The sequence below is a fragment of the Watersipora subatra genome, chromosome 4 (genome assembly GCF_963576615.1).
Source record: "Watersipora subatra chromosome 4, tzWatSuba1.1, whole genome shotgun sequence".
NCBI lineage: Eukaryota > Metazoa > Bryozoa > Gymnolaemata > Cheilostomatida > Watersiporidae > Watersipora > Watersipora subatra.
In genome coordinates, this window is record NC_088711.1 from 43024790 (window position 1) to 43049693 (window position 24904).

Consider the following 24904-nt stretch of genomic DNA (forward strand, 5'->3'; position numbering starts at 1 on the left):
GACATATCAAATATATACAAACAAATAATTACAAGAAGTGTAAAGTGTTGGCCCGGCGTCCATCACACTACTACTACCACAAATATACATTCACCATTCAATCTTCTTCATTATTCATTTTATTTATTATAATTACTCGAACGAAAGAACTGTACGTACAGTTCTTTGCTCGGATTTTCATTGCCTCATCATTCATTCATTGCTTGGCATTCAGTAGTTGCTTCTAGCAGTAGTAGTAGGAGCAGTAGTAGTAGTGTAGTACTAGTATATAATTTTCCACACCAAGCGCGTTGATTTTTATGTGTACTCGTCTTCGCGTGGTCGGGTGAAGGTCAGAACGGCGAAACGCTGTGATTGGCTGTTGGTACCGACAAAAATCGTTTGATCGTTGCAATGTAAAGTGGGAGTCGGTGTCGGCACCCATGCGTGAAATGTCGGAGGTACCTGTCTGAGTCGGGGTATTGGCACCTAATCGGAGTCGGTGTCGGCCAGTGTAAACGCACGATTGCGACTTTGCATTGCAGCGGTTTTGCAGATTCGCTAAATACGGGCAAGTTGGTCGTTTGTTCGTTTTATTGTGATTAATTCACCTAGTCGCTGCAAGGCCGTTTTAAAACTTCCGAAAGTGGTGACTTGTTCCATGAAGCAATGGATACTATTGTTGGGAGATTAAAATCTTTTGATGCCTATCCAAAGACTTTGGAAGATTTTCGTACTAAAACATATGGTGGAGCTATGAGTGAGTAGATATTGCTTATAATAAAAGCGGTATAATCATTTACTTCTGCTTATGAATTACCCACCAAAACTGTTCATACTATTTTAACAATTAGGGTCTCTTTTAACAATTATGCGTCTGTTGTATTTATCTGTTAACTGTAAAATGTGTTTGTTGTTAAAAGAGAATATTATTAGTTACAGTGGCCAAACGTTGAAGATAGACACTGTGTGTAATTGCATATATCCATCTTAACAGTCACATAGCTTGTCCGTTTTGATCTTTTGATTATGCATTGCATTTAATTTTGGTTGTGTAACCGCACTACTGCGTGAACCACGTTTCGTACTTTATTTATAAGAATGTAGTACTTTAACAGATGAGTAAACCTTTTGATGGCTTTTCTGTGATCACTTGGGTTGTCCTTAATAAGTAGCATAGGAGATTGTGAGCACTTTTTTGCTCCTTCATTTTGTTTACTTTACCATTGATAATGCATTGTTTGGTATGGTTTTAAGGTGGTTTTCCTTTCACAAAACCTGCTGGCAGAAGTGGACACTCCGCATACTAGTTAACTGTGGGCTTTGCTACATTCAAGTTGTGTGTTTTGAGTGTGCTGTGCAATTAGGCTTAATTTTCTTTTTTCAAACACAGGTTGAATGTTCAGCTCATGTTAACCTTACAATGAGCACTTTGCTATAATGGCCTATAATGTGCTATCTGCTCCACTTGATATGTTATTGGCAGTGATTTTTTTGTGTTAGTCCTTTGCATTGATGAATTCTTCGATTATTATTACTTTTTTTAAAAATTTGATTGCACGAAAACTTTAGTAAACTTATGTTTTTTCAATTTTTAAACCGTTAGTACACAAAAAAACTTGAGAGGGAAAGTGTTAAATAACTTTAATTTTAAATGCAATCACTGAATAAATACAATGCCTTCATGGTTTGTTATGAGAGAAAAAAACAACTCTTTCTTGGTATTTTATTGGCTTTACTGGAAGGTAGAGTATATAGGTCTACTCTGACTATTTAATAGGTGGCCTAGTGTTGATGTTTTATTAATTTAGTTTGGAGCCACAAAACAATTCCCTATTCGGAACAAGGATGCGTTTGAGAGGGTCTCTATTCATTTAATTCATTAATGTTTATTAAAGAAACACTATAATCGAATGTTCAAGTTCATATAATCGTTACACTATTGCTTTTTTAGTTACGCTAATTAGTGCAATCATTATGAGTTTACTTTTCCTCTCCGAGCTCAACTACTACCTCACACTGCAAGTCGACCAAGAGCTCATAGTCGATACCATGAGAGATCAAAAGATGAAGATCTTTCTAGATATTACATTTCCAAGGATTGGATGTCCTCGTAAGTATAAATCTCGTGTTGATGACATTGTACAACTAAACATGCGATCTAGAACTTTGTGAAAATCAACTTATTTTTAAGGTTTGTACTATCATATTGATAGTACGGAATAACTCTGAGTTATGAGGATAGTTGATAGTAGTCCGTGATTTAACAGTTGTCAGCATAGATGCCATGGATGTTTCTGGAGAGTCACAAATTGATGTAATCTCTAACCTGTTCAAACAAAGACTTCATCTGAATGGTTCATCTATTGATGCAGAGGCTGAGAAACATGGTGAGTAGGCTTATAGTACTTAATAAGCTGGCAGGATGGCTCTTTGTATGGTGCTACAGGCTTATTGCTAATGGTGTTGCTATTGTATTTCATTCACCTGTAGTCAATCTTCAATCAGCCTCTGCTCCATGAATTAGGAAAAGCTTTACTATACTCTTATAGATTTGGAAGAACACTCTAGCAAGTCAACTGCTGAAAAGCAGGTCAACGAAACGCAACTCGATACTGATCGATGTGAAAGTTGCTATGGCGCTGAAAATATTAATCAAAAGTAAGTCTTGTTTATTTTTCATATAATGGCATGAAAATTATTGGCATTACTATAATCAGTGTATAATTGGCATGAAAATACTGATATATTATAAACATGTTTATAATATATAAGCATATTTTCATGTCAATAAATTGCCTGCTCAGGTACTTCAGCTCTGCAATATTGTTAGAATTCTTGTAACCTTTTATCAAATGCTGTATCACTTGACTATATTTTATCTTATGCGTGTGACACTATATCTTATCTGATACTGTATCATTTGACTGTATCTTATCTGACTCTGTAACACCTGACTGTATAACATCATACACTGTATCACTTGTATCACTGTATCTTATCAGATACTGTAACATCTGACTATATCTTATCAGGTACTGTAACACCTGACTATATCTTATCAGATACTGTAACACCTGACTATATCTTATCAGATACTGTAACACCTGACTATATCTTATCTGATACTGTAACACCTGACTATATCTTATATGATACTGTAACACCTGACTATATCTTATCAGATACTGTAACACCTGACTATATCTTATCAGATACTGTAACACCTGACTATATCTTATATGATACTGTAACACCTGACTATATCTTATCAGATACTGTGACACCTGACTATATCTTATCAGATACTGTAACACCTGACTATATCTTATCAGATACTGTAACACCTGACTATATCTTATCAGATACTGTAACACCTGACTATATCTTATCAGATACTGTAACACCTGACTATATCTTATCTGATACTGTAACACCTGACTATATCTTATCTGATTCTGTAACACCTGACTATATCTTATCTGATACTGTAACACCTGACTATATCTTATCTGATACTGTAACACCTGACTATATCTTATCTGATACTGTAACACCTGACTATATCTTATCTGATTCTGTAGCACCTGACTATATCTTATCTGATACTGTAACACCTGACTATATCTTATCTGATTCTGTAACACCTGAATATATCTTATCTGATACTGTGACACCTATTTTTTCAGATGCTGTAACACCTGCAACGATGTTCGTGAGGCCTACCGAGTGAAAGGCTGGGCATTCGTAAATGCAGAGAATATTATCCAGTGCAAACGAGAGGGCTACAGCGAGGTTTGGTGCTCTTTGTGATCGTAATTTATCAGTTGCGTTGTCTCGGCTATTTTATCTCATTTATATAAAGCTACAGTTCTTGGAGCATTCTTGTTGCTATATTCAACATGTTTCTTTTGCCACACAATCTCCAGAGATGCAACTTTAATAACCTAGTTTTTTAGAAAGCCACATAGACAGTTATCATGCAAATTAACCTGTTTCCTCTTGTCATTGGTAACACATGATTGGTTCACTTTAGGCATTATTAAGTGGGCGCCGGCAAATGGCCATTAATACTCAGCGTATTTAATGTTATTTAAAATAATTCAAGGCTTCCATGAACTTGAACCAGCTCAATTCAGCCCAGATGATTTGTTACTGACTACCGAAGTGCAATTGGTACTACTGGCAACTCGTGGTGCAGCATTTAAAATTTTTGTGTCACAGCTGATTTTCTATCCGTTGGTTAGAGAGCTATTGCATGTCTGTTTATTTTAACCCATTTTTATATCACTTATCTGTAATTACAAACACATGAATCACCATTTTTGTTTTTCATTTTCGCTTTTCAACTCTACAAACTGTCACTGGTTTCGCTCGAGTAGTTTTTGATGCCCATTTCCGCGTTGATTATTCGACATTAATACACTTAGTGCTTGTCAGAAAATGTATTAACATAGTAGTGTCTTTTTAGAAATTAAAAGACTCGCAGAATGAAGGTTGTAGACTATTTGGTTTTCTCCTCGTCAGCAAAGTAGCCGGTAACTTTCACATTGCACCGGGTCGGAGTTTTCAATCAAGTCATGTACACGGTGAGTTACTCTAGTCATGTACACAGTGAGTTACTCTAATTATATAGGTAGACAGTGAGTTACTCTAGTCATGTACACAGTGAGTTACTCTAGTCATGTACACGGTGTGTTACTCTAGTCATGTATACAGCGGGTTAGTTATATACATAGTGGATTATTTCAGTTATACACATTGAAAGAATCTACTCATGGAAGTGCCTATTCATATGCACACGGCGCGAGTTTAATCAACAACAGAGCTAAGCTAGCATAGCAATTTTGTCAGGCATTGTTGTTTTTGTTTTCTAAAACTCATATTCCTCAAATATTGTAGTTTTGAGTCTGTTATGGGTGTTGGTCAGCATGTTATTTAGTTTCTCAGACCTCATTCACCAACCACAAGTTCTGCTTTGTTACAGTTCATGACCTGAATGTTATGCAAGGTGGACTCACAGTGAGTGTCATACATTTATTTCATAGCTGGCATATTTTCTGTAGTAGATTATTGATTTGTGATTATTTGCATGAATCTGGGTGTAACATGGATGTGTAACCGGCGATATATTTAATCATTGCAATGTTTTAGAAGCTCGGTTAGTGTTGACCATAGATATAGTAAACCCTAGATATGCGAGTAACCAAAACAAGTGAGGCCTATAATTAGCATGACGCAACGTCATGGTGATGTGCAAAGCGAATCAGCTGATCTATTAACTCCTATTGACTTAGCACTAAAAACTGCTCAATTTTTCCATAGTTTGTGCATCTGAGACTGCATATTTTATTGAAAATATGTAAAACTTATATGCAGTAATACTTCAACTTACGAGTGCCCTAACGTACGAGAAACTTAAGGTATGAGCCAGCTTTTAAGCAAGTTTTAGCACTAAAATACGAGCCATGTTTGAGATACGAGCACATGAGACAGTTGCCAAGTATGTCGTAGGTGTTTTATGAGAACAGCATCACTCTGTATTTTCAACTGCTCAGATTATACTTTTGTACCATGTTTTTTGTGCGCGATTTTCAGTGCAGAATTATGTGAATTAAAAGTACCGTGCGTAGACTGAAAGTTTGCCAGTAAAAGGATAGATAATGCAAAGAAAAAGCGAATGATAACAATTGATATTAAATGGAAAATTATTGAAAAATATGCAAAAGGTATATGCGTGATTGAGCTTGCTCAACAATATGACAGAAATACATCCACAATTATCAAACACAAGGATTATATTCAAGGCATTTAGTCTGCAAAAGGACTAACCATATTTTCTAAACGATGCAGCGATCTTCACGACCACTGATGGAGAGACTGCTCAGGTTTTGGATAAAAGACTAACAATTGGCCGGTGACTGCGTAACTGAAACGACGCTATGTAAAATGGCCGGTGCTATCTATCAAGACTATAAAAAATAGACATTCGGACAAGTTGCCTAGCGGTCGTGCATTAACCCTTGGTGACAACACTTGTGTTCGTCCTTATCGCAACACGTTGAAAGGGCGACAAAGGCAAACGTCCTTAGATAGGTTTCTCTTAAAACGGTCGGCTGGTCGTGAGAGCGAAACAAAAGAAAAATTAGCTAACCAGCAAGAAACTTAAAACTATGAACGCCGAAGAAACTTTAATTACGTTAAGTTAAAGATTAAAGTTTGCTTTTAGGTTTGCTTTTAAGTTTGTCTTTTACGACTTGGATAAAATCTAAATTTATCAAAGTCAACTGTTGTAATGAAGGATAACTTAACTCTCCCTCTCTGGCAAATGCTAGCGTTAGTCGCTATTGTATGTATTTAATTTTACATTTTAATTAATCACATTTCCTTGCATTATTTTTATTTGCTGTTTTTTGAAAGCATGTGGTAAGTTAGGACAATAACCAACATGTTCTTTCTGTTACAATATATTGTTTTGAGTGTTTTATTTGCATTTTCAGAGTATGAAAACCTATCAATATGTATTTAATTGTTCTATATATAAATAAATTGCACCAACATGCGAGTAAATTGACATACGAGCTCAGTCTCTGAACGCATTAAGCTCGTAAGTTGAAGTATGACTGTAATGACTTTGGATGAGAAAGGCAAGAATCTTACACACATGGTAATGAATAATACCAATGATTTAGAAGCTTCTATATTATTGATAATACAAAGAGTGACCAAATAGAAATTAAACTAATAACAAACTAATGAATCAAATGAGGTTTAGAAGCAGTTACGCTGGACCACTGTATTAAACACCCATTAGACATGACTGAAAATAACTAGACGAGATAGTTTTTGTCTAAGGTTGGTTGAACTAGATTCCTGCTTTGAAGCGGCTGTGTTTTCTGATTTTAGTATAGCGATTTACTATAGTTTTGAGTAGGCTGTTGGCATGCACTGTACATGTAAAACCTTGATGGAGGTTATGTAATAAGACATATATGTTACTGTCTGTGATGTTACTTGTTTAAAAGCTCTCTGTGTGATACCACAGCTCTCCATGTGTGAACGTAGACACTTTTCTGCAGCAATTCATATTCGGCCTATCAATCTGGTCACCAATCCTCCTCTGTTTTTAACTGAGATTAGGGTTATGTCATCACTATTTCTACTTCCCACTACTTCGACATCAGTCAAGAACTTGATACGCTCATCACATTTGAGTTAGAAAAAAATCCTCATCACCGCCAGAGAATGTAGCAGGAGTTGGCCAGTTTTTTCAGCCCTGCTCACATCCAGATCAATACAGTTAACATTGGGACATGGTGTGATATCTGCTTTTATGAACAGTGCTCGAAGTGCAGATCTAAAGCACTGCACATCCGGATTATTGTTATAGCCACCCTTAGATCGTATTGTGGAAAACAGAATCTAAATGTGATCCTGGTTGATCTTAAAGGTTAGGAAGTAGTTGATGTAAGGGTAGTTGCTGAAAAGATATTGAGCAATGCCATGTACAGATTTGGCTGCTGACTCAAAACCAATGACGAAATGATGATGATTTTCCTATTATTTTCCACTAGCAGCTTTCAGCTTGGTGTCTTTAATCGGCATAGATAGCTTATGATATTGTTGAGAACTTCTTGTTTTGAGTTGAAGTTCTGTTTTGTTATGGGCAATTCAGGATATACCTGGGGTGTTGTGGTCTCTTCTGATGACATTTCACTAAGAATTTGGTCTTATTGTTATGTTTATGACTTAAAAACTAGTATGTCAAGCGTGCTTCCACTACTAAACTTATTGCTCAATTGAAAGCTTTGATGCTGTGATGCACATCACTACGACGTAACGTCGTGAAAACAACAGCCAATTATAGGCCTCACTTCTGCTCCTTGTATTGATAGCTATTTGCCAATCTAGGGTTTACTATATCTATGGTGTTGACAATTATAAAAAACTGTAGTTGATCTACTAGGCTACCAATCTCCCGCATTGGTATACTCAGTTGGGTATCTTGTATATCCAATGTTGTTTGTTGTACTGCCAACTAATATAATTTTTGTACTTTATTGTATGTTCGCACACTAGAAATATCATTATACAGCGAGTGTATATAAGTGTTGCATACTTGATGGACCCAGTAAGCTGTTTATTTAAATGTACTCTCAAGTCAGTTGACCACTTCGGCACCATGTTTCTGCTGTTTCAGAGAATATTTACTCAATTTCTTGCTTTTTGGAATAGTTAACGGTCAGTATCATACGTTTACTGTTAATGACGAAGGCTACATTGTATAGACCACTTTGTTTTTTTCAGGTAACGAAGGGTGCATTGTTGACAGAGGAAATGGTGTGAAATGTTAAATGCTTAAATCATTAAATACAAAACTGTTCCCTACGAGCACTCAACTATTGCATTTTACAAAGGTATCTTGCAGTCAATGCCTTTACTAGCCCATTCACTCAATTTTGCTGCTTTTGTATAGTGGAACACAAGTCACACAATTCAGCACATAGGATTTGGTGAAGACTATCCAGGCCTAGTGAATCCACTTGACAGCACGTCACAATTTGCTGAAAAAGGTGAGCTAAGATTATGAATGGTTGTACACTATATTTGCACGGGTTTTGTACACATGATTTTAAGAATTGATGAAAAAGAAACAAGCGATGATACATATGATTCATATACATTAAGTGACGAAGTGCAATAATTAACAACGAATTCCGGTGCCAACAGACATAAATACTCCAAAACTACCTCCTCCTTGGACCATAGTCGTGCTCACTGTACGCAGGAGTTCCCTTCCTCTAGCTCCGTACCTGCAATGCAGCCAACCCTTTATATGTAAATGTAACATGGTAGTGTCTGGCACATCAGTCATTAAAATTGATGGAAACTGAGGACCATGTTTTTCTATTGAACAATCATGTTGGGCTCGAAATATCATACAAACACAAAAATATCACAGAAAATGGGAGTTATCTCCTCATGGTCTCTGCTACAAAAGATAACAACTCGCGTGTTCATTTCATTTTTCTTGAAGATTAGCAAGTTAGTCACTAAACATTTATTATATAAATAAGTAGTTCAACATTTATTTTATCTGTTTCATGCATCATTTCGTGCTTATCGCCTCAGACTACGTAGTAATATTCAGAATCGCTGTCCAACAGGGCCATTCACTAACATATACAATACCTGTATGTAGCACTACATAAATCGAGTCGCTCGAAGTTTCCAATGATAAAAAATATTAATTGCAATTTTTCTAATAGTGATTGATATTACAGAATAAACTTAAAGCACAATGTACATGTTACATGTATATATAATTCTATATTTTAATTCCTAGGTTATCGTTTATCTTGATATCGGTATGTAACTACTTGGCCCTACTAAACTCGTTGACCTAATAAACTCTCTAAGTTGAGCTGTTACTTCCATTCTTTTCTTTCTCGGTTTTTTCTTACACTTTTCTTTCTCGTTTTTTTCTTACACTTGCTGTTATGAATAGTGACTTTGATAGTAGGCTTTTAATTGTTTGGTATGTAAGGGAGGCAAGATTTGTGGGGGGATGGTACCTAACCTTGTTGTTTTGTGGAATCAATAACATTAAAAAGTTACGTTTAGTAAATGAAACGCCAAGCCAGAATAGAACATGTGATGTGCAAACAGGAATGCCTAAAGAAAAATCTTTAAGTAACCATTTTGAATTATTTTACAACCAGCTTGCCATCATATCTTTACAAATGCATAGCATGACCAACAAGACATGCGATTAACACCAAAAATTCTTGTTGCTAATACAGTGGACTTTCGCCATACGATTCTGATTCATTCTAGTGTTGGCATCGCGAGGCAAAAATGTCGTACAGAGGGGTATAGAAACCCATAATAATTATCTAATGCAAACACTCCTTTGGTGAAAATCATCAAAATTTTATGTAGTGCTGTACATATTAAAAATTAGTAACAAAATAATGTCAACCTTAGTAACTATAGTTACCCACAGTAACTTAAGTGTATTTAGTGATTATGATCTGCAATAAAATTTAGCATTATTATGTGCGAAAGCGGCAGTACGGCTGTAGAGAGTTCTTACCTTCTAGACAGACAGATAACATAAATGTTATCTGTCTGTCTAGAAGGTTATATACTTACACTAAGTTTTAACATGTATTGTACTAAACTTCAACTTTGTTATCGGCTAAAATTTTATGTTTCCGGTTTCGTTTTAACCATAACGAACAACGCTGAACTGAGGGAGAGAGAGCGTCATATCTCTTTCATGCGTTGTGGGAGAGATATCGGCGAATAGTTTTATTTAGCACACCGATGACAAATTTGAACTTTGAGAGAGATTTTTTGAAGACATCGCATGTTGAACAGCATGTTATATGGTAAGGGTGAATAAACATCGTACTCCACATCGTAAGGTGAAAAAATCGTATAACAGGGTCATTGTAACCTGAGGGTGCACTGAATAGCATTTTAAAGATGGCCGAATTTATTGTGGGAGGAACCTGACAAAAATCTATAGACCTTGAAGAGTTAAAAATGACGAGTCTTGTTTGTGGCCCATTCACTTGTGTTTACATATATAATTTATTTTATTAAAATGGACGATTATAATGGATGTAATGTTTATTGTTTTGTTAATGTTTCCATTGTAATGTTTATTTACAATGGACGATCAGAACTCAGTATTAATAGCAGTGTCCCACCTTACTCCCACCATCCTAAAAGATGGCAGCACCCTTGAGCAAGTAGAATTGGAAAACTTTCACACAATTCTATCACTAGGCTACAAAACAACATTATCACTAGCATGGTTCAGAATAATTGAATAAAGCAATGCCATTTACTTATGACCTCATTATTAAAATCATATAACTTGGTTAATAGAGAGATCAATGCGTTAAGTAGTGTTCGTTAAGTAGTGTTATGTAGGAGCGTGTGCACTCAGCGAGCGCCATGACGCTGTGTTATCAACCCTTCCCATATAGTGGCATTGTATTTAAGGTGACATTCATATAGAGAATGACACTTTATTTTTCGACCAACTCATTAGAATTTTGGGAATAATAATATAACCCTTTTACAGGTGAAGCGATGCTAATGTCGCTTATATTTTGCACACTCCTTCGGGCGAAGCGGGATTAATGCCGCCGGCCTCAACATTTTTTGCTAAATTAATTTTCATACCCTACAGGATGAAAATATTCGTTGGTCATAAAAATTCGCGATTTCGCGAGCAGTCAATCCCGCGAATTATTAAATTCAGTGAATAATTAGTTCTATTTTTAATCACAAGAGAGGATAACTCTTGCATCAAATTGAAAACTAGTCGCTAGCCTAGTTTTTAATGTAAATACTAAACGTAATTGAGTTCCAAAACATTTTTAAAATCATTGCCTGAGCTTTGAGCTAACACCATTGGCAATGCATCACATTTATTTACAAAATTATTCGAGGTTGTCACAAGATATGCAGAATGGCGTCATCGTGAAAATAGCCGCGAGGCAGAAGTACTAAACGTAGCCGAGTTCCAAACCTTCTTTAAAATCATCGCCAGGCTTCGAGCTTTATTGCCATTGCGTCAAACTTTACAAAATTATTCAAAGTTTTTACAAGTTATTCGGCATGGCTTCAGCATAGCAAAAAAGCTCTCCTAGTCTCTCTACATTAGAATCAACTTCATCAATCTCTAATACCGAAGTCAAGGACGATCATGATTCTGATCTGGACATTATGGTATGTATTTGATTTGCAGTGCAGATACGTTTTTCCATAATCAACTGCATTAGTTAATTCTTTTGTTTAAAAACTGATCGCTTTCATCAAATACTTCAGCTATTGTTTTTGTACTTCCTCAACACTCGTTAATATTTTTTCTTTTTTGTGTTTACTGCAGATTGAGAATGAAACAACCTACTCCGATTACGAAAACTAGAGACAAGTAGTAATATTCATCAAGGCAGGAATTTTGGCAGAAAGGCAACCAGTCAACCTAGACCCCTTCATCGACAACTCCTTGATATCGCTGTAGCAAACATGATTAAATTATATATTTTATTTCATGTATAGATATATTATAATTTATTACAAACTTGAGTGTACAAATAAAATATTTCAAATACAAATAAAATTTTACAAATGATGGAGTAAAAATATAAACAGTTTAGTCCATATGGCGGTTGTCTAGCAATAAAATTAAACTGGTACTCTTGATATGTGAATACTAGCGTGTAATGGTGCTTTCTGACTAGTTATTTTACTAATAGCAGATCTGTCAATGTCTTGGGTAGGTGTTGAAGGCGATTCTCTCGCTACTACATGGCTGGTAAGGAAGTTATCATCAGAACTCTCCTCGTGGCTTACTATTGCAAAGTTCTGCCGGTTGGCCAAAGATTTGTGCTCGTAAAGGCGTTTTTGTTCCTTTTTTAAAAACAGATATATTCTTCTCGTAAGTAGCTGCGGCCACTTCAACCTCAATTTCCAGACCTCCCTGAATGATTGGTGTTCTTCTAAGAATGACATCTACCACCCTTGCAATCATTGTTCTTCGGTGTATGATGAAAAATCTTTCTCTCACACTAAAACAAATAATGAAGCAGTAGGGATGGAAAAAAATACGGCAGTATTGTGTTTTACCGAAGAACCAAAGTAAAATTCAACTAATTTATAAATGTAAAAACTCATTACTCACCACAAGTTGTTGGCTTATCAAAGGCCTCCAAAGCGATGAATATTCGTGAAAACCTCGTGTATACCGTAGAATAGCATGATCGCCTCGCAGTTGTAAGCTAAATATAAACTGGAACACGCGGTGTGCGCATGCATAGTAATAACTATTACTAGCCGCAATAGAGTTAACTTTTCCTAGAGAGCGGCAGTTTTCAGCCGCGAATAAATTCATCCGCGAATATGCATGAAAAGACAATTTTCGCGAAATGTAACTCCGCGAATAAATTCATCCTGTAGGGTATACATCAAAGTATCAGTCTGCGTTAAACAAGGAATGAACTTTCTGAGTAAAACATTAGATGCATATAGTTATTAATTAATTTGACGGTGTCGCTGTCAAAGTTTTAAAGAAAAAAGCTGTACAGCTGTAGAGTTATAAAACGGACTTCGATACATCATAACAATAGCTGCTAGCTATTCCATCGTATGACATTCCTGAAAAGCATTCTCATCATTCATCAAATGCTCTAACTCTTCAGATCAGGTTGTAAACCACATTATGGACGAATCTGAAGACAATGGATCGGATTTAGACTTTAGTGACTTCAAATTCAAGTGATTCCAACCTCCGGCGTTTTCGTGATGGCTGCGATTAACTGTTTATTTTTGAGCTTTTAAGGGTTTGTTTCCACATATTTTGCACTTGCAACACAGCAGGGTAAAACATGTGAACCTGTTGATATCAAATATCTGTAATGTAAATTTTGCTGCAAGTCAACCTTTAGGTAGGAAAAAGCTAAACCTAACTTTCTACTTTAATGACTGTACAGTAACTGTGGTATTATTGGTTTGTGTCGACTACTTTTTTGTTGTCATTTTCAGTTGGTTTAGGGCTCAGGATTTCAGCAATTTTTCGCGATGTTGAGGAGTGAACACCTTTATTGTCAATTTAAATTATTTTTTTACTTTTTCCAGACGACATGGTCTATGGTAGAAAAAAGGTGTATATGTCTAAAATAAAGCAAACAAAAATACATATTTACTATCAAAATAGCAGTGTCAGTCTGTTAGTTTTTTCGAAGCCAGGGTTAGAGGTTAGTATAAAAGATTCATTTAGAGACTCCAATTCGTGACATTCAGCTCGGTAAACAGACATTGACATCTGCAAAAATCCGCCTTTTGGCATTTCTGAATAGTTGTGCAGCTGCTTGTTTTCTGTGCTTTAACAGCACACCTGACGATCACTCACAGTATATTAGACTGTGAGGGTGCTAGTATACAAAATAGAGATGTCCCTATATGGCGTTTTCTTTCCGAAATACGGCGATAGCGAACACAATAGTTCTAAGGTTTATATAATTATGAGATTCTCGTTAAATCAAATTCGCACCGACTTGACGTTTTACGTTATGAAACTTCTCATATAATACGAAGCAAAAACTTTACAAAAAATTTTTACATTGAGGGGAATTTATGAGATCGTTATAGAAGTGAGGAGTGTCTACTTTAACCGGAATGGAAAAAGCATTGCAATACATCTAACAACCAAGTGCCACTAAAGCTAGCACTATCCGTAGTAGGAAAGATTAAATATTGATGAAACATTGTCTAACGACTGCAATGGGTTACTGTAGAAACCTTCTACATTTTACCTAATGAATGCATCACATATGGTGCGATATTTCAAGCAGACGAAACATACCTCAATGCTGTGAATCCTCCAAAAAGGGCACCCGAAACCATTCCTACTGCAAAGCCCATCATGAAGCCCATCTTCATTTTTTGCATGCATGTTGGTTGGCCAGCGCGCTGTCCATACTGACTGGGCGGAGGAACCATCTTTTTTATAGTGAGATTATGATTTAAAATATCTGGAAAAAAATCGTTTTACATATATTTCATTGTTCTAATACTACATTTACTTGAGCTAATATCGCTAATGTCAGGGTTAAAAAATATCATGATTGTCTTTAAAAAAAATTGACTTTTTCCATGTCTATGATTTTTTTGATGAGTTTGACGTTTTTGCTCATGCAAATTATCCGCATAATGCATTTGCACATCAGAATGACCCCACTTTTCGAGTATTAGCGACTTGAACGTTTTAATTTGACAATTTTTTTAATTTATGTATGTAGGTATAATATTTCTTTATATTATAATGCGCAAGTTAGTGGAACAGAGCTACTAGCAGTTTTACACAAACTATGAATGAAAGCCAAAACCGAAAAATATAGTATGAAATATTTAAGCGCCTTCTTTATTGCTGTGATTGATGCAGTTGATACAATTAATACTGCTTTGAGGCTTACTAAATAAACTTACAGGTTCTAACTTCAAAGGTCTAGCATTGTACTACAATTATTTCCATCACACTTGCTACTCCATGACAGAGAAGTGTTTGCAGGTTTGTCACGCAAATTAAGAAACAAATAAAAATACCATGATTATTTTTCCGAAAAAAATTACGATTTAAATAACTTAATTTTTTAAAATCAACTCGGGTTAATGCATTATGCAACAATAATTATGCAGATTTTTGTGAGTTCTCAATGGATTATGAAATGTACCCATTTTCTATGTTAATCAAGTTTGGTCGTAAAAGTATTGTCGCCAAATAAAAATCATCTACATATTAAACCTGAAGTAATTCAAATAATGCTATATATAAATCAATACATCACACTTGCAAGCATTACAGGGATGAAAATAAGTAAATAGTTGTTTACTGCATGTAGTATTGTATAGTTCTACAGAGTGGTGTCTTGATCATCACTCTTTTTGGTTTAGGGTTCATCAAATAGATTTGGCAAACAAAATCTTTGAATCTTGTGTTGCAGCAAAGCTAGCAAATGTAAAATTCAATAGTGTACAAGAAGTATGCACTATATATTATGCAATAATCAAGATTACATAAACTAGATGTTTCTGGTACTCTCATGTGTCAGATAAAATGTTAATGAATAGACAAGTGTAAACAACAGTCACTTGTAATACACCTGTCACATATAATATTTTTCATTCAGGTTATATGTATAAATTTATTTAAATATAATTATCTGTCCATGTGTTGCATTTCTTTTAAGTAGTGCCGTTGAACATTATGCTGAAATAGAATTGCGCAAAAGTATATGTAAAATGTTGGAAATTTTTGTAAAGGTAGTTGAAATGAAGTTGGATTATTCATTCACAATTGAACACCTGCTTTATGAACTTTTAGTCCAAGTTCACTATAATCTACATGTTGATTATGCACAGGATAGTAAGCCTAAAACATCTGCTCTAAAAAAATAAAAATACTTGGCAATGTTTTTACGTTATTAATAACTATCGTGTTTTCTTATAAAAAAAATATTCGTGAAGACCTATATAAGGCAAAATTTCTTATGATACGTTTGAGCGCAGAGTCTAAATCGGTGTACTGTACATGCACTGGCATAATCAAAAAGAAGGAAATGAAAGCTAAAATAGTTTATATCAAGCAGGGCTTGTCTATCAGCAAATTTAAAATAAATGTTAGGGAGTGTATATTTCGATTACGAGTTTTTTTTAAATAAAGTTAACTTTTATTCTCGTTGACACTCGTTAGTCAACTTGTGTACGTGACTTTATGGCACAAACGCTTCGAATATTTCACTAGATACTAATATCGTTCAAAGAATGGCAAGGTTACATTTACTAAAACTACAAACTGACGAGTCTAAAGAGTTAACGCCTCCATGTGAAAGGGTCAATATTTAACACTGCCATCTTCAGCGATTTAAATTAATGTGGTAGATTAATGCATAGTATTCGTGAAAAGTCTTTATGCTAGTGGACAATTTTACTACCTATGTAACGAGTTCAAAGGAAGTTCGAACGAACTATAGCGCACGGCTTGTCTGTCTCCCTTTTGAAGATGACTGATAATTCTAACACATTTTCTGTGCCTTGCGTGAGAAAGAGTTCGCCGGATACAACAGATGAGGTCTAATGAAATAGAGAAGTGGGTGCGCGAAACTTCTAATAAAATTAAAACGGCAGGCTAAAAGACTCGCTACAATGATTGTTAATTTCTTTATATTTTAGATTAGAAACACTTGTAGACATCGGCTGCTTGGTCTAGGGGTATGATTCGCGCTTCGGGTGCGCGAGGTCCCGGGTTCAATTCCCGGAGCAGCCCGAAGTTTTGTCACTATAAGTGTCTGTATATAGCATTGATACTTTTGCAGCAATGATGATGTATACATATTACGTGAAGATTGTGCCCACTCTCTATGCAAAAGTCTCTGGTGATGTGAGTTTCTTATTTTCTCCTAATCTTGCAATAAGTTTTTTTATCAAAGATATTTGTACCAATAGGATCAAAGAGCTGTTTCATTTTATGCAGTGTGTAGCATCGGTAGCCTGGGTTAAATGAAGCCAGATCTTGAAACTTTGGTGTATTGAATAACAAATGTTAGCAGTTTGATCTCATGTAAATCATGTTTGCTGAACATGTAGGGCAGACCATCTATTGATGTACTAGCGGCGAACACAGTATGAATGTAAGTACGTACAAAGAAGGCGATAGGCAATGCAATTATCACACTATCCTTCGTTTTTTCTGACATCATTATATCATTGTCTGCCATCTTTATGAACAACTTTTATTGGTAAAAACACGAAGCTTTTGTTTGCAAATCTTTTATTTTAGTAAGAAAACAACACTGAAAAATACTATTAATCAAGAGAATGACAATTGTTTTCTACAAAGATGAGGGCTTTTCCATGGACGAGCGTATGTGCAAACAGGGTTATGATGTCAAAAAAACGATGGATACTTTTTCTGCTCACATCAGATTGATGACCTTAGTGGTTGCATGCATTCTTGCCTGTTATAGCCTAAAAGAATAGCTTTTTTACAACACAATTTTTAAACTGTAATCTTGTTCGTATCTGCTCATAATCTAATGTTTTTTAGCTTTTGTACTCCAACCAGTTCTCCGTGACGAAGCATTTCAAATCAGTCGGTGTTGCTACTGGAGAGAGTGGATTACCTGGAGTATTTTTTATATACGAGTTTTCACCGATGATGGTCAAGTACCAAGAGAAAAATAGATCCCTCTTCCATTTCCTAACAAGTCTTTGCGCCATCATCGGAGGGATATTTACAGGTTAGCCGTATAATCCTTCGAAAATGATTTTAAAAAGTTTCTCTAGTCAAGCCGGGCTGAGTTGCTGGTTGGCTGCCTAACTCCCTGTCGAGCGGGGGTCAACTAAGGGGCCCGCTAGAGCCGCCACAATATGTGATTTATCTTAAAATCAATGAGATAGCTAGCAAGAGAGTTAAAGCTACAGTAATTCAGGAGACCACAGACTTTCTCTTTGCGCTTGAAAATTAAATATTAAAGTAAAGCAAACTATTTTTTATAATATCTACTCATAGTTTTTAGAGTCTACTCACATCAGATCTTCCTGTTCATAAGATTTCTACTCAGATTCATTCCTTCAGTCAGCTCAGGACTTCCTCAAGGTCCCTGAGTCATTTAGATTTAAGATGTCATTAAAAAAAATTTTTTAAATCATTTCAGAATGATTTCAAAAAACTCTCAAAGTTATCCTTTGAAAATGTGTTTAAATGAGACATAGGTTTGTATCTGTGTATAGTTTATAAGGAGTTGAAGAGTGATACAGTTGATACAGAGAGTCTATAACTCTAGTTTATAGAGATATATAAATGATATAGAGAGTCTATAACTCTAGTTTATAGAGAGATATAGTTGATATAGAGAGTCTATAATAACTCTAGTTTATAGAGAGGTATAGTTGATATAGAGAGTTTGTGAGAACTCTAGTTTATAGAGAGATAGTTGATATAGAGACTCTATAATAATCCTAGTTTATATATGTCATGCAAGTGCCAAGTATTACTGGTACTTTGCCAACAAACATTATGCTTTTTAGCTAAAGCTTTATACAAGCTAATATTATATAGTACTGTCTCATTATAGCTATTAATAATGCTTGTAGCTTTTTACAAAGCTTTTCTATGACCAAACATATAAATACTTGGGTTTTCTGTTATCAAATCAGTTGTCTCTGGAGTGTGCAATAAACCATTTCTCTAATTTAATACTCTATTTAATTGCTTCTGTGCAGAAACATAACAGAAGCTAATTGGCAACAAGGATTTCTCTTTTGAACAGTTACAAAGAGTTTTGTTCAGATTTTATCATTGATAAAATCGATACAAAGAGTTCTAGTTTATTACAAGAGTAACTGTTCAAAATTGCACCACTGCAATGGCAGAAGTAGCAGACCTGATCAAGCTAATGCAGAAGCAGCAGGAGGACCAGAGACAGCAGCAAGAGGAGCAGAGAAAGCAGCAAGAAGAGCATAGACAACAGCAGCATGAGGAGTTCAAGCAGCAACAAGAGGAATACAGACGTCAGCAAGATGAAAGAATGGAGGAGAATAAGAAACTGATGGAGCTACTACTACAAAACCTACAACGGAAACAAGAAACAGCTGCAACCGCTGTTCCAGCCTTCCCAGGTTTTGACCCAACAGCAGAGCTACTAACAGATTACATAGACAGATTCAACACATTCATTGCAGCAAATTCTATTCATCAAGACAAGATTGCTGGCACTTTTCTCACCAACCAACAGCCTACACTCTACAAGCAGCTTAGTAATATGGCATCTCAGCTTTCAACACCCAAGCAGATCAACGACCTCAACATGGATGAAATACTGGAATTTCTCAAAGACCAGTATGACCCTAAGCGCTTCATTGTTAGAGAGCGTTACAAGTATTGGAGTGACATGCAGAGGAAACCTGGAGAAACTATTCAAGAGTTAGCTGCCAGAATTCGTCAAGATGCAACTACATGTGCCTTCATAGACATTACAGATCCATTAGATGAGGCTCTCAGAACAAGATTTATCTGCTCTGTAAACAATGAAGCAGTTCTCAAATCTCTCTTCAAGGTCAAGGACAATGAACTCAACTTCAACAAAGCTATACAGGTAGCACAGGAAACAGAAGAAGCAGCTAAAGTTGCCAAAGAGACAGTTTATGGAAACTCGTCTAAAGTCAACAAGGTTGCTCAACAGAAATCAAGATACAAACCAATCCAGAAAAACAACTCTACACCTGACAAGCAGAAGGAAGGAAAGCTATGCTACAGATGTGACCGAACTAACCATACAGCGGATGACTGCAGATTCAAAGCAGCCACCTGCAACTTTTGTTCTAAACAAGGTCACATAGAAGGAGCATGCAAGAAAAAGAAATCATCTGCAGCAGAAAAACCAGTAAAGATGATAGAATGCACATCAACCAAGATGGTGAAACTTGCTGAAAACATCAAACTGGAGGGAGACAACTTCACACTTGAACTGGACACTGGAGCATGTGACAACTTCATCTGTAAATCAATATGGGAGAAGCTAGGAAAGCCAAACCTAAAACCTACTACAGTTAACTACAAATCAGCCTCAGGACATCTCATAGAGACGCTTGGCAGATGTGAGCTAACTGCCCAATTGGATGCACAGAAAGAAGTCAGACTACCATTTGTGATTAGTGCTGTACAAGATCTCAACCTACTAGGAAGAACGGCTATACAGCAACTAGGCATCTCTATTGATGACAAGCTACAACAGAACCTTGTATCAACAATCACAGAGAACCAGCCAGATGGGAGGTTACAAATCAAGTGTAAGGAGATGTGCAAAGAATTTCCAGAAATATTCAAAGACGAGCTAGGATGTCTCAAGAACTTTGAACTAGAGATAAACTTCAAACCTTCAACAAAGCCAGTCTTCTGCCGACCCAGACCAGTTCCTATTGCCTTGACAGAAGAGCTCAACCAAGCATACGAAGCAGGTGTAGCTAAAGGCATATGGGAACCAACTCAATTCAACCAGTATGGAACACCAGTTGTACCTGTACGCAAATCTACAACAGGTCAAGCTGCAGGGAAGATCAGAGTATGTGGAGACTACTCCAAGACTATCAATAATCAGCTAGAAACACATAGGAAACCTATCCCACTACCAGAAGATCTAATCAGAAAACTAGGTGGAGGCTATTGCTACACAAAGATTGATTTAGCAGATGCCTACAATCAAATATTGTTGGCACCAGAAAGTCAACGACGACTAGCACTATCAACACACCGAGGAGTACTACTACAGAAGAGGTTGCCCTTTGGCATAAGCTCAGCACCAGGGTATTTTCAAGAAATCATGGAGCAACTGACACAAGACCTCCCAGGAGTAGCAGTATACCTAGATGATATACTAGTGAGTGGAGCCAATACAGAGAGCCATCTACAAAACTTACGTCGACTTTTTCAAAGATTAGAAGAAAGAAGGCTCAGATGTAGAAAAGACAAGTGCTGTTTTGCTCAACCTACAGTAGAGTATCTGGGACACAAACTCACTTCAAAGGGAATCACTAAAGGAAAGAAGGCAGATGCAGTACAACAGATGCCAGTCCCAACAGACTTAACTCAGCTAAGATCTTTCTTAGGAGCTACACAATTCTACAGCAAGTTTATACCCAATCTGTCACAACTCACAGGACCATTGCACAAACTGACACGCAAAGGAGAGACCTGGAAGTGGGGCACTGAACAAGAAAAGAGCTTCAACCGATCGGCAGAAAAGACAGTTAGCAAGATACACAGCTAAAATCTTGGAGCACCATGCTATGCCTTGTATCATGGACCTAGACGCAACAGACAACCTAGATGGGTTCCAGCCATTGTTACTAAGAGATATGGAACTCGTAATCTCAATGTCAAAGTGGTACCAAAGGGACCTACTTGAAGAAGACATGTTGAACAACTCAGACCAAGATACTCAACAGAAGAAGATCAAGACCCTGGAGATAAACCTGATATAACAGAGGAGACAAAACTGCAACTACCAGCCCCTACAACTGTAACAGAGCAACCTCCGTCTAGAAGAAGACCACGCAACCCTCGTCTACCTGATGGAGATGAGTATAGCAGAGACAAACCCCGAAGGTCTAAGAGAACCAGAAAGAACCTTTAGCTTAGTGAGGAGGTGTCATGCAAGTGCCAAGTATTACTGGTACATTGCCAACAAACATTATGCTTTTTAGCTAAAGCTTTATACAAGCTAATATTATATAGTACTGTCTCATTATAGCTATTAATAATGCTTGTAGCTTTTTACAAAGCTTTTCTATGACCAAACATATAAATACTTGGGTTTTCTGTTATCAAATCAGTTGTCTCTGGAGTGTGCAATAAACCATTTCTCTAATTTAATACTCTATTTAATTGCTTCTGTGCAGAAACATAACAATATAGAAATATAGTTGATATAGAGACCCCAAATAACTCTAGCTTATAGACAGATATGGTTGATATAGAGAGTCTATAAGAACTCTAGTTTATAGAAAGCTATAGTTAATATAGACAGTCTATAAGAACTCTAGTTTATGGAGAAATAAAATTGATATAGAGTCTATAATAACTTTAGTTTATAGCGATATGTAGTTGATATAGAGAGTCTGTGAGAACTCTAGTTTATAGAGAGATAGTTGATATAGAGAATCTATAATAATCCTAGTTTATATAGAAATATAATTGATATAAAGAGCCCAAATAACTCTAGCTTATAGAGAGATATGGTTGATATAGAGAATCTATAAAAATTCTAGTTTATAGAGAGATATGGTTGATATAGAGAGTCTATAATAACTCTAGTTTATAGAGAGATATAGTTGATATAGAGAGTTTATAAGAACTCTAGTTTATGGAGAAATATAATTGATATAAAGAGTCTATAATAACTTTAGTTTATAGAGATATATAGTTGATATAGAGAGTCTGTGAGAACTCTAGTTTATAGAGAGATATAGTTGATATAGAGAGTCTATGAGAACTCTAGTTTATAGAGATATAGGTTATATAGAAATTCTATAAAAACTAGTTTATAGAGGGATATAGGTAATATAGAACTCTATAGTCTATAATAACTCTGGTTTATGGAGAGATGTATCTGATATAGAGAGTCTATAATCACTCTAGTTTATAGAGATATATAGTTGATATAGAGAGTCTATAATAACTCTAGTTTATGGAGAGATATAGTTGATATAGAGAGTCTATAATAACTCTAGTTTATGGAGAGGTATAGTTGATATAGAGAGTCCATAAGAACCCTATTTTATAGAGATATGTAGTTGATATAGAATAAAGAGTATACAAAAACTAGTTTATAAAGAGATATACCGTTCTTTTCGGACTATTAGCCGCTACTTTTTTCTGATGTTTTGATCTATGCGGCTTATATAAGGGTGTGGCTATTCTGAGGGTTTTTTTCACCGCTAGGGCGCATTAACCAGAATCGCCGGGGAGTGCGCTTTTAGTGGTGAAAGAAAAAATGAACCAATGCTTAACGGTACTATTCTGTTAGGCACTAGGTTAAAAAGCGTCGGTTAATACGGAACCAGCAAAGTTGCTGCCGTGTTAAAAAGCACCGTCATAAGTTCTGCGGCCTATACAAAAGGTGCGGCCTATGTATTGTTTTATTATCAGGTTTTTTTTTAAATAAAGCAGATGCGGCTTATATAGGGGTGTGAAAAGAACTGTAGCTACAGTTTTTTGAGTGGTTGAGTTACACAAGAAAAAAGACAGCTATGACAATACTTATCGACAATACGTTGGCTACCCTGCAAACAACAAAACTGGACTATTAATAGTTATTAGTCCGAAAAGTACGGTAGCTGATATAAATAATATAAAGGAACTTTGATTATTAATTATATCTTCTTTTCTAAAAATTACGAGTCGATAAGTTATTTAATTTATGGAGAGGTGCATTTGGTCTGAAGTACCTGTTGAGACAATCCCATTGCTATATGAGAATTAAGGTTTGAATGTTTTTCATTTGTAGTTGCTGGCTTGATCGATGCAGTACTCTATCATTCTATCAGGTCAATTCAGAAGAAAATAGAGCTGGGAAAAGTGAACTGAGTTTTTAGACCTTCTAGTGTTTTCTCTTTCTCGTGGTGTGCTTTTGATTATTCATCTTGGGTGCGTCCTCTGCTCTAGAAGCCTTTTCAATACATCATACATCAAAACTCCTTTCTTTTCACACCATCATAGTGGTTGTAAAAATCAGGTTTATCATCACCTCAAGAGAGGAAGTATTTTCTGTTTCATGAAGCTGTAATATCTGTCCATAACCTACCTATATAGCCATGACACATAGGATGGGAGCAATGTTTCAATAACCTCTTTAGTGCAATCCCGGACAACTGCTCTACTCAAGACAGCTTGAAGGGTGCCATGGCTATTTTTGACAATAAACTAGGTGCATTTTTTAATAATCTCTGCTGTTCAATGAAAGCTAAGGAGCGTGAGCAAGTCGACTAATTTTGTTTGGCTAGTAAAATAGGTATGGTGTTGAATATGCTTAATGTCTCATAAGCTGTAGAGAGAGTACGTCTGCTCTGTCAACTAACCACCATCAGAGTTTTTAGATTACATTACAAATGAAATAAGATACTTCCAAAATACACAATGTGTCATGGGTATGTTTTATAACTAAAATGCAATAATCAGGTGAGTGGCAAAGGTGTTTACAATCCCACTAACCAATGACAATGGAAATGCTACTACAACTAACCACTCATACATAATAATAGTAGTACTAGCCAATCAAAAAAACCACTTAGCAGACAATGACACTAACAGTTGGAAGGCCAAGAGAGTGCTGTAGCGCTATTACTGCTGTAGTCTGCGTACAAAATGCTACCGGCAATGAGTACACACTGGTAGTAATGCTGGATCAAGTGAACTTAATTTATACACAATTATCGATAAAACTATTTGTTTGTTCAGACGTTTTCATGTACTGCCATTTTATATATTTGTAAACACCAGTATGCAGCCTCCCACCATGTAGGTAACACCGAAAAACCAAAGCTTTTGTGTAGTTCTAATATTAACGCGCTACTCAAGGAATTATTTTGATATCAGTGGTGGTAAATAAAAGGAGCTGTATGAACATAACATGTATGACAGCGGTGTTTTAGTAAGGCAATGAAGGCACAAAACCGCTTTAAACAGAGAAACTTATTAGGCCTGTGATAAATTATTCGTAATCTGGTTTTTTATGGTGAGCAAAAATGAGGGTTTCAGAGAAGATGGAGGCAGGAAGCATGAGAGGGGAGCAGCCACTGTTCAGTGGTTAGTACGCTGGCTTATGATCAATAGGTCAATGGTTTGAATCAC

General features: G+C 36.0%; 1 protein-coding gene and 1 non-coding gene across 3 annotated transcripts; both read left to right on the top strand.

Annotated features, from left to right (window-relative positions):
* The first annotated feature begins 581 nt into the window (after positions 1-581).
* Positions 582-23765, top strand: LOC137392925 (endoplasmic reticulum-Golgi intermediate compartment protein 3-like). Of its 2 annotated transcripts, none has more exons than XM_068079290.1 (11): positions 582-739; positions 1934-2092; positions 2250-2369; positions 2532-2640; positions 3669-3774; positions 4451-4568; positions 4967-5001; positions 8456-8552; positions 16872-16936; positions 17621-17795; positions 23562-23765. In XM_068079290.1, the coding sequence occupies exons 1-11, from the start codon at positions 649-651 to the stop codon at positions 23639-23641; spliced, it is 1155 nt and encodes a 384-aa protein (XP_067935391.1). In that variant the 5' UTR covers positions 582-648; the 3' UTR covers positions 23642-23765. The 2 variants fall into 2 exon arrangements, with proteins under 2 accessions (XP_067935391.1, XP_067935390.1); XM_068079289.1 differs by having other exon boundaries at positions 17603-17795; positions 23562-23764.
* Trnap-cgg (transfer RNA proline (anticodon CGG)) lies at positions 16751-16822 on the top strand. The gene has a single exon. It is a non-coding gene; the product is annotated as a tRNA-Pro (tRNA).
* Positions 23766-24904: the final 1139 nt, after the last annotated feature.

What these genes read in the sequence shown, in the direction of transcription:
- LOC137392925 (XM_068079289.1), top strand. Translation starts at nt 649, where the DNA reads ATGGATACTATTGTTGGGAGATTAAAATCTTTTGATGCCTATCCAAAG. An exon ending in TCAATCAAGTCATGTACACG is followed by an intron (nt 4,569 to 4,966) that starts GTGAGTTACTCT and finishes GCTTTGTTACAG; the next exon opens with TTCATGACCTGAATGTTATG. An exon ending in GTCACAATTTGCTGAAAAAG is followed by an intron (nt 8,553 to 16,871) that starts GTGAGCTAAGAT and finishes ATACTTTTGCAG; the next exon opens with CAATGATGATGTATACATAT.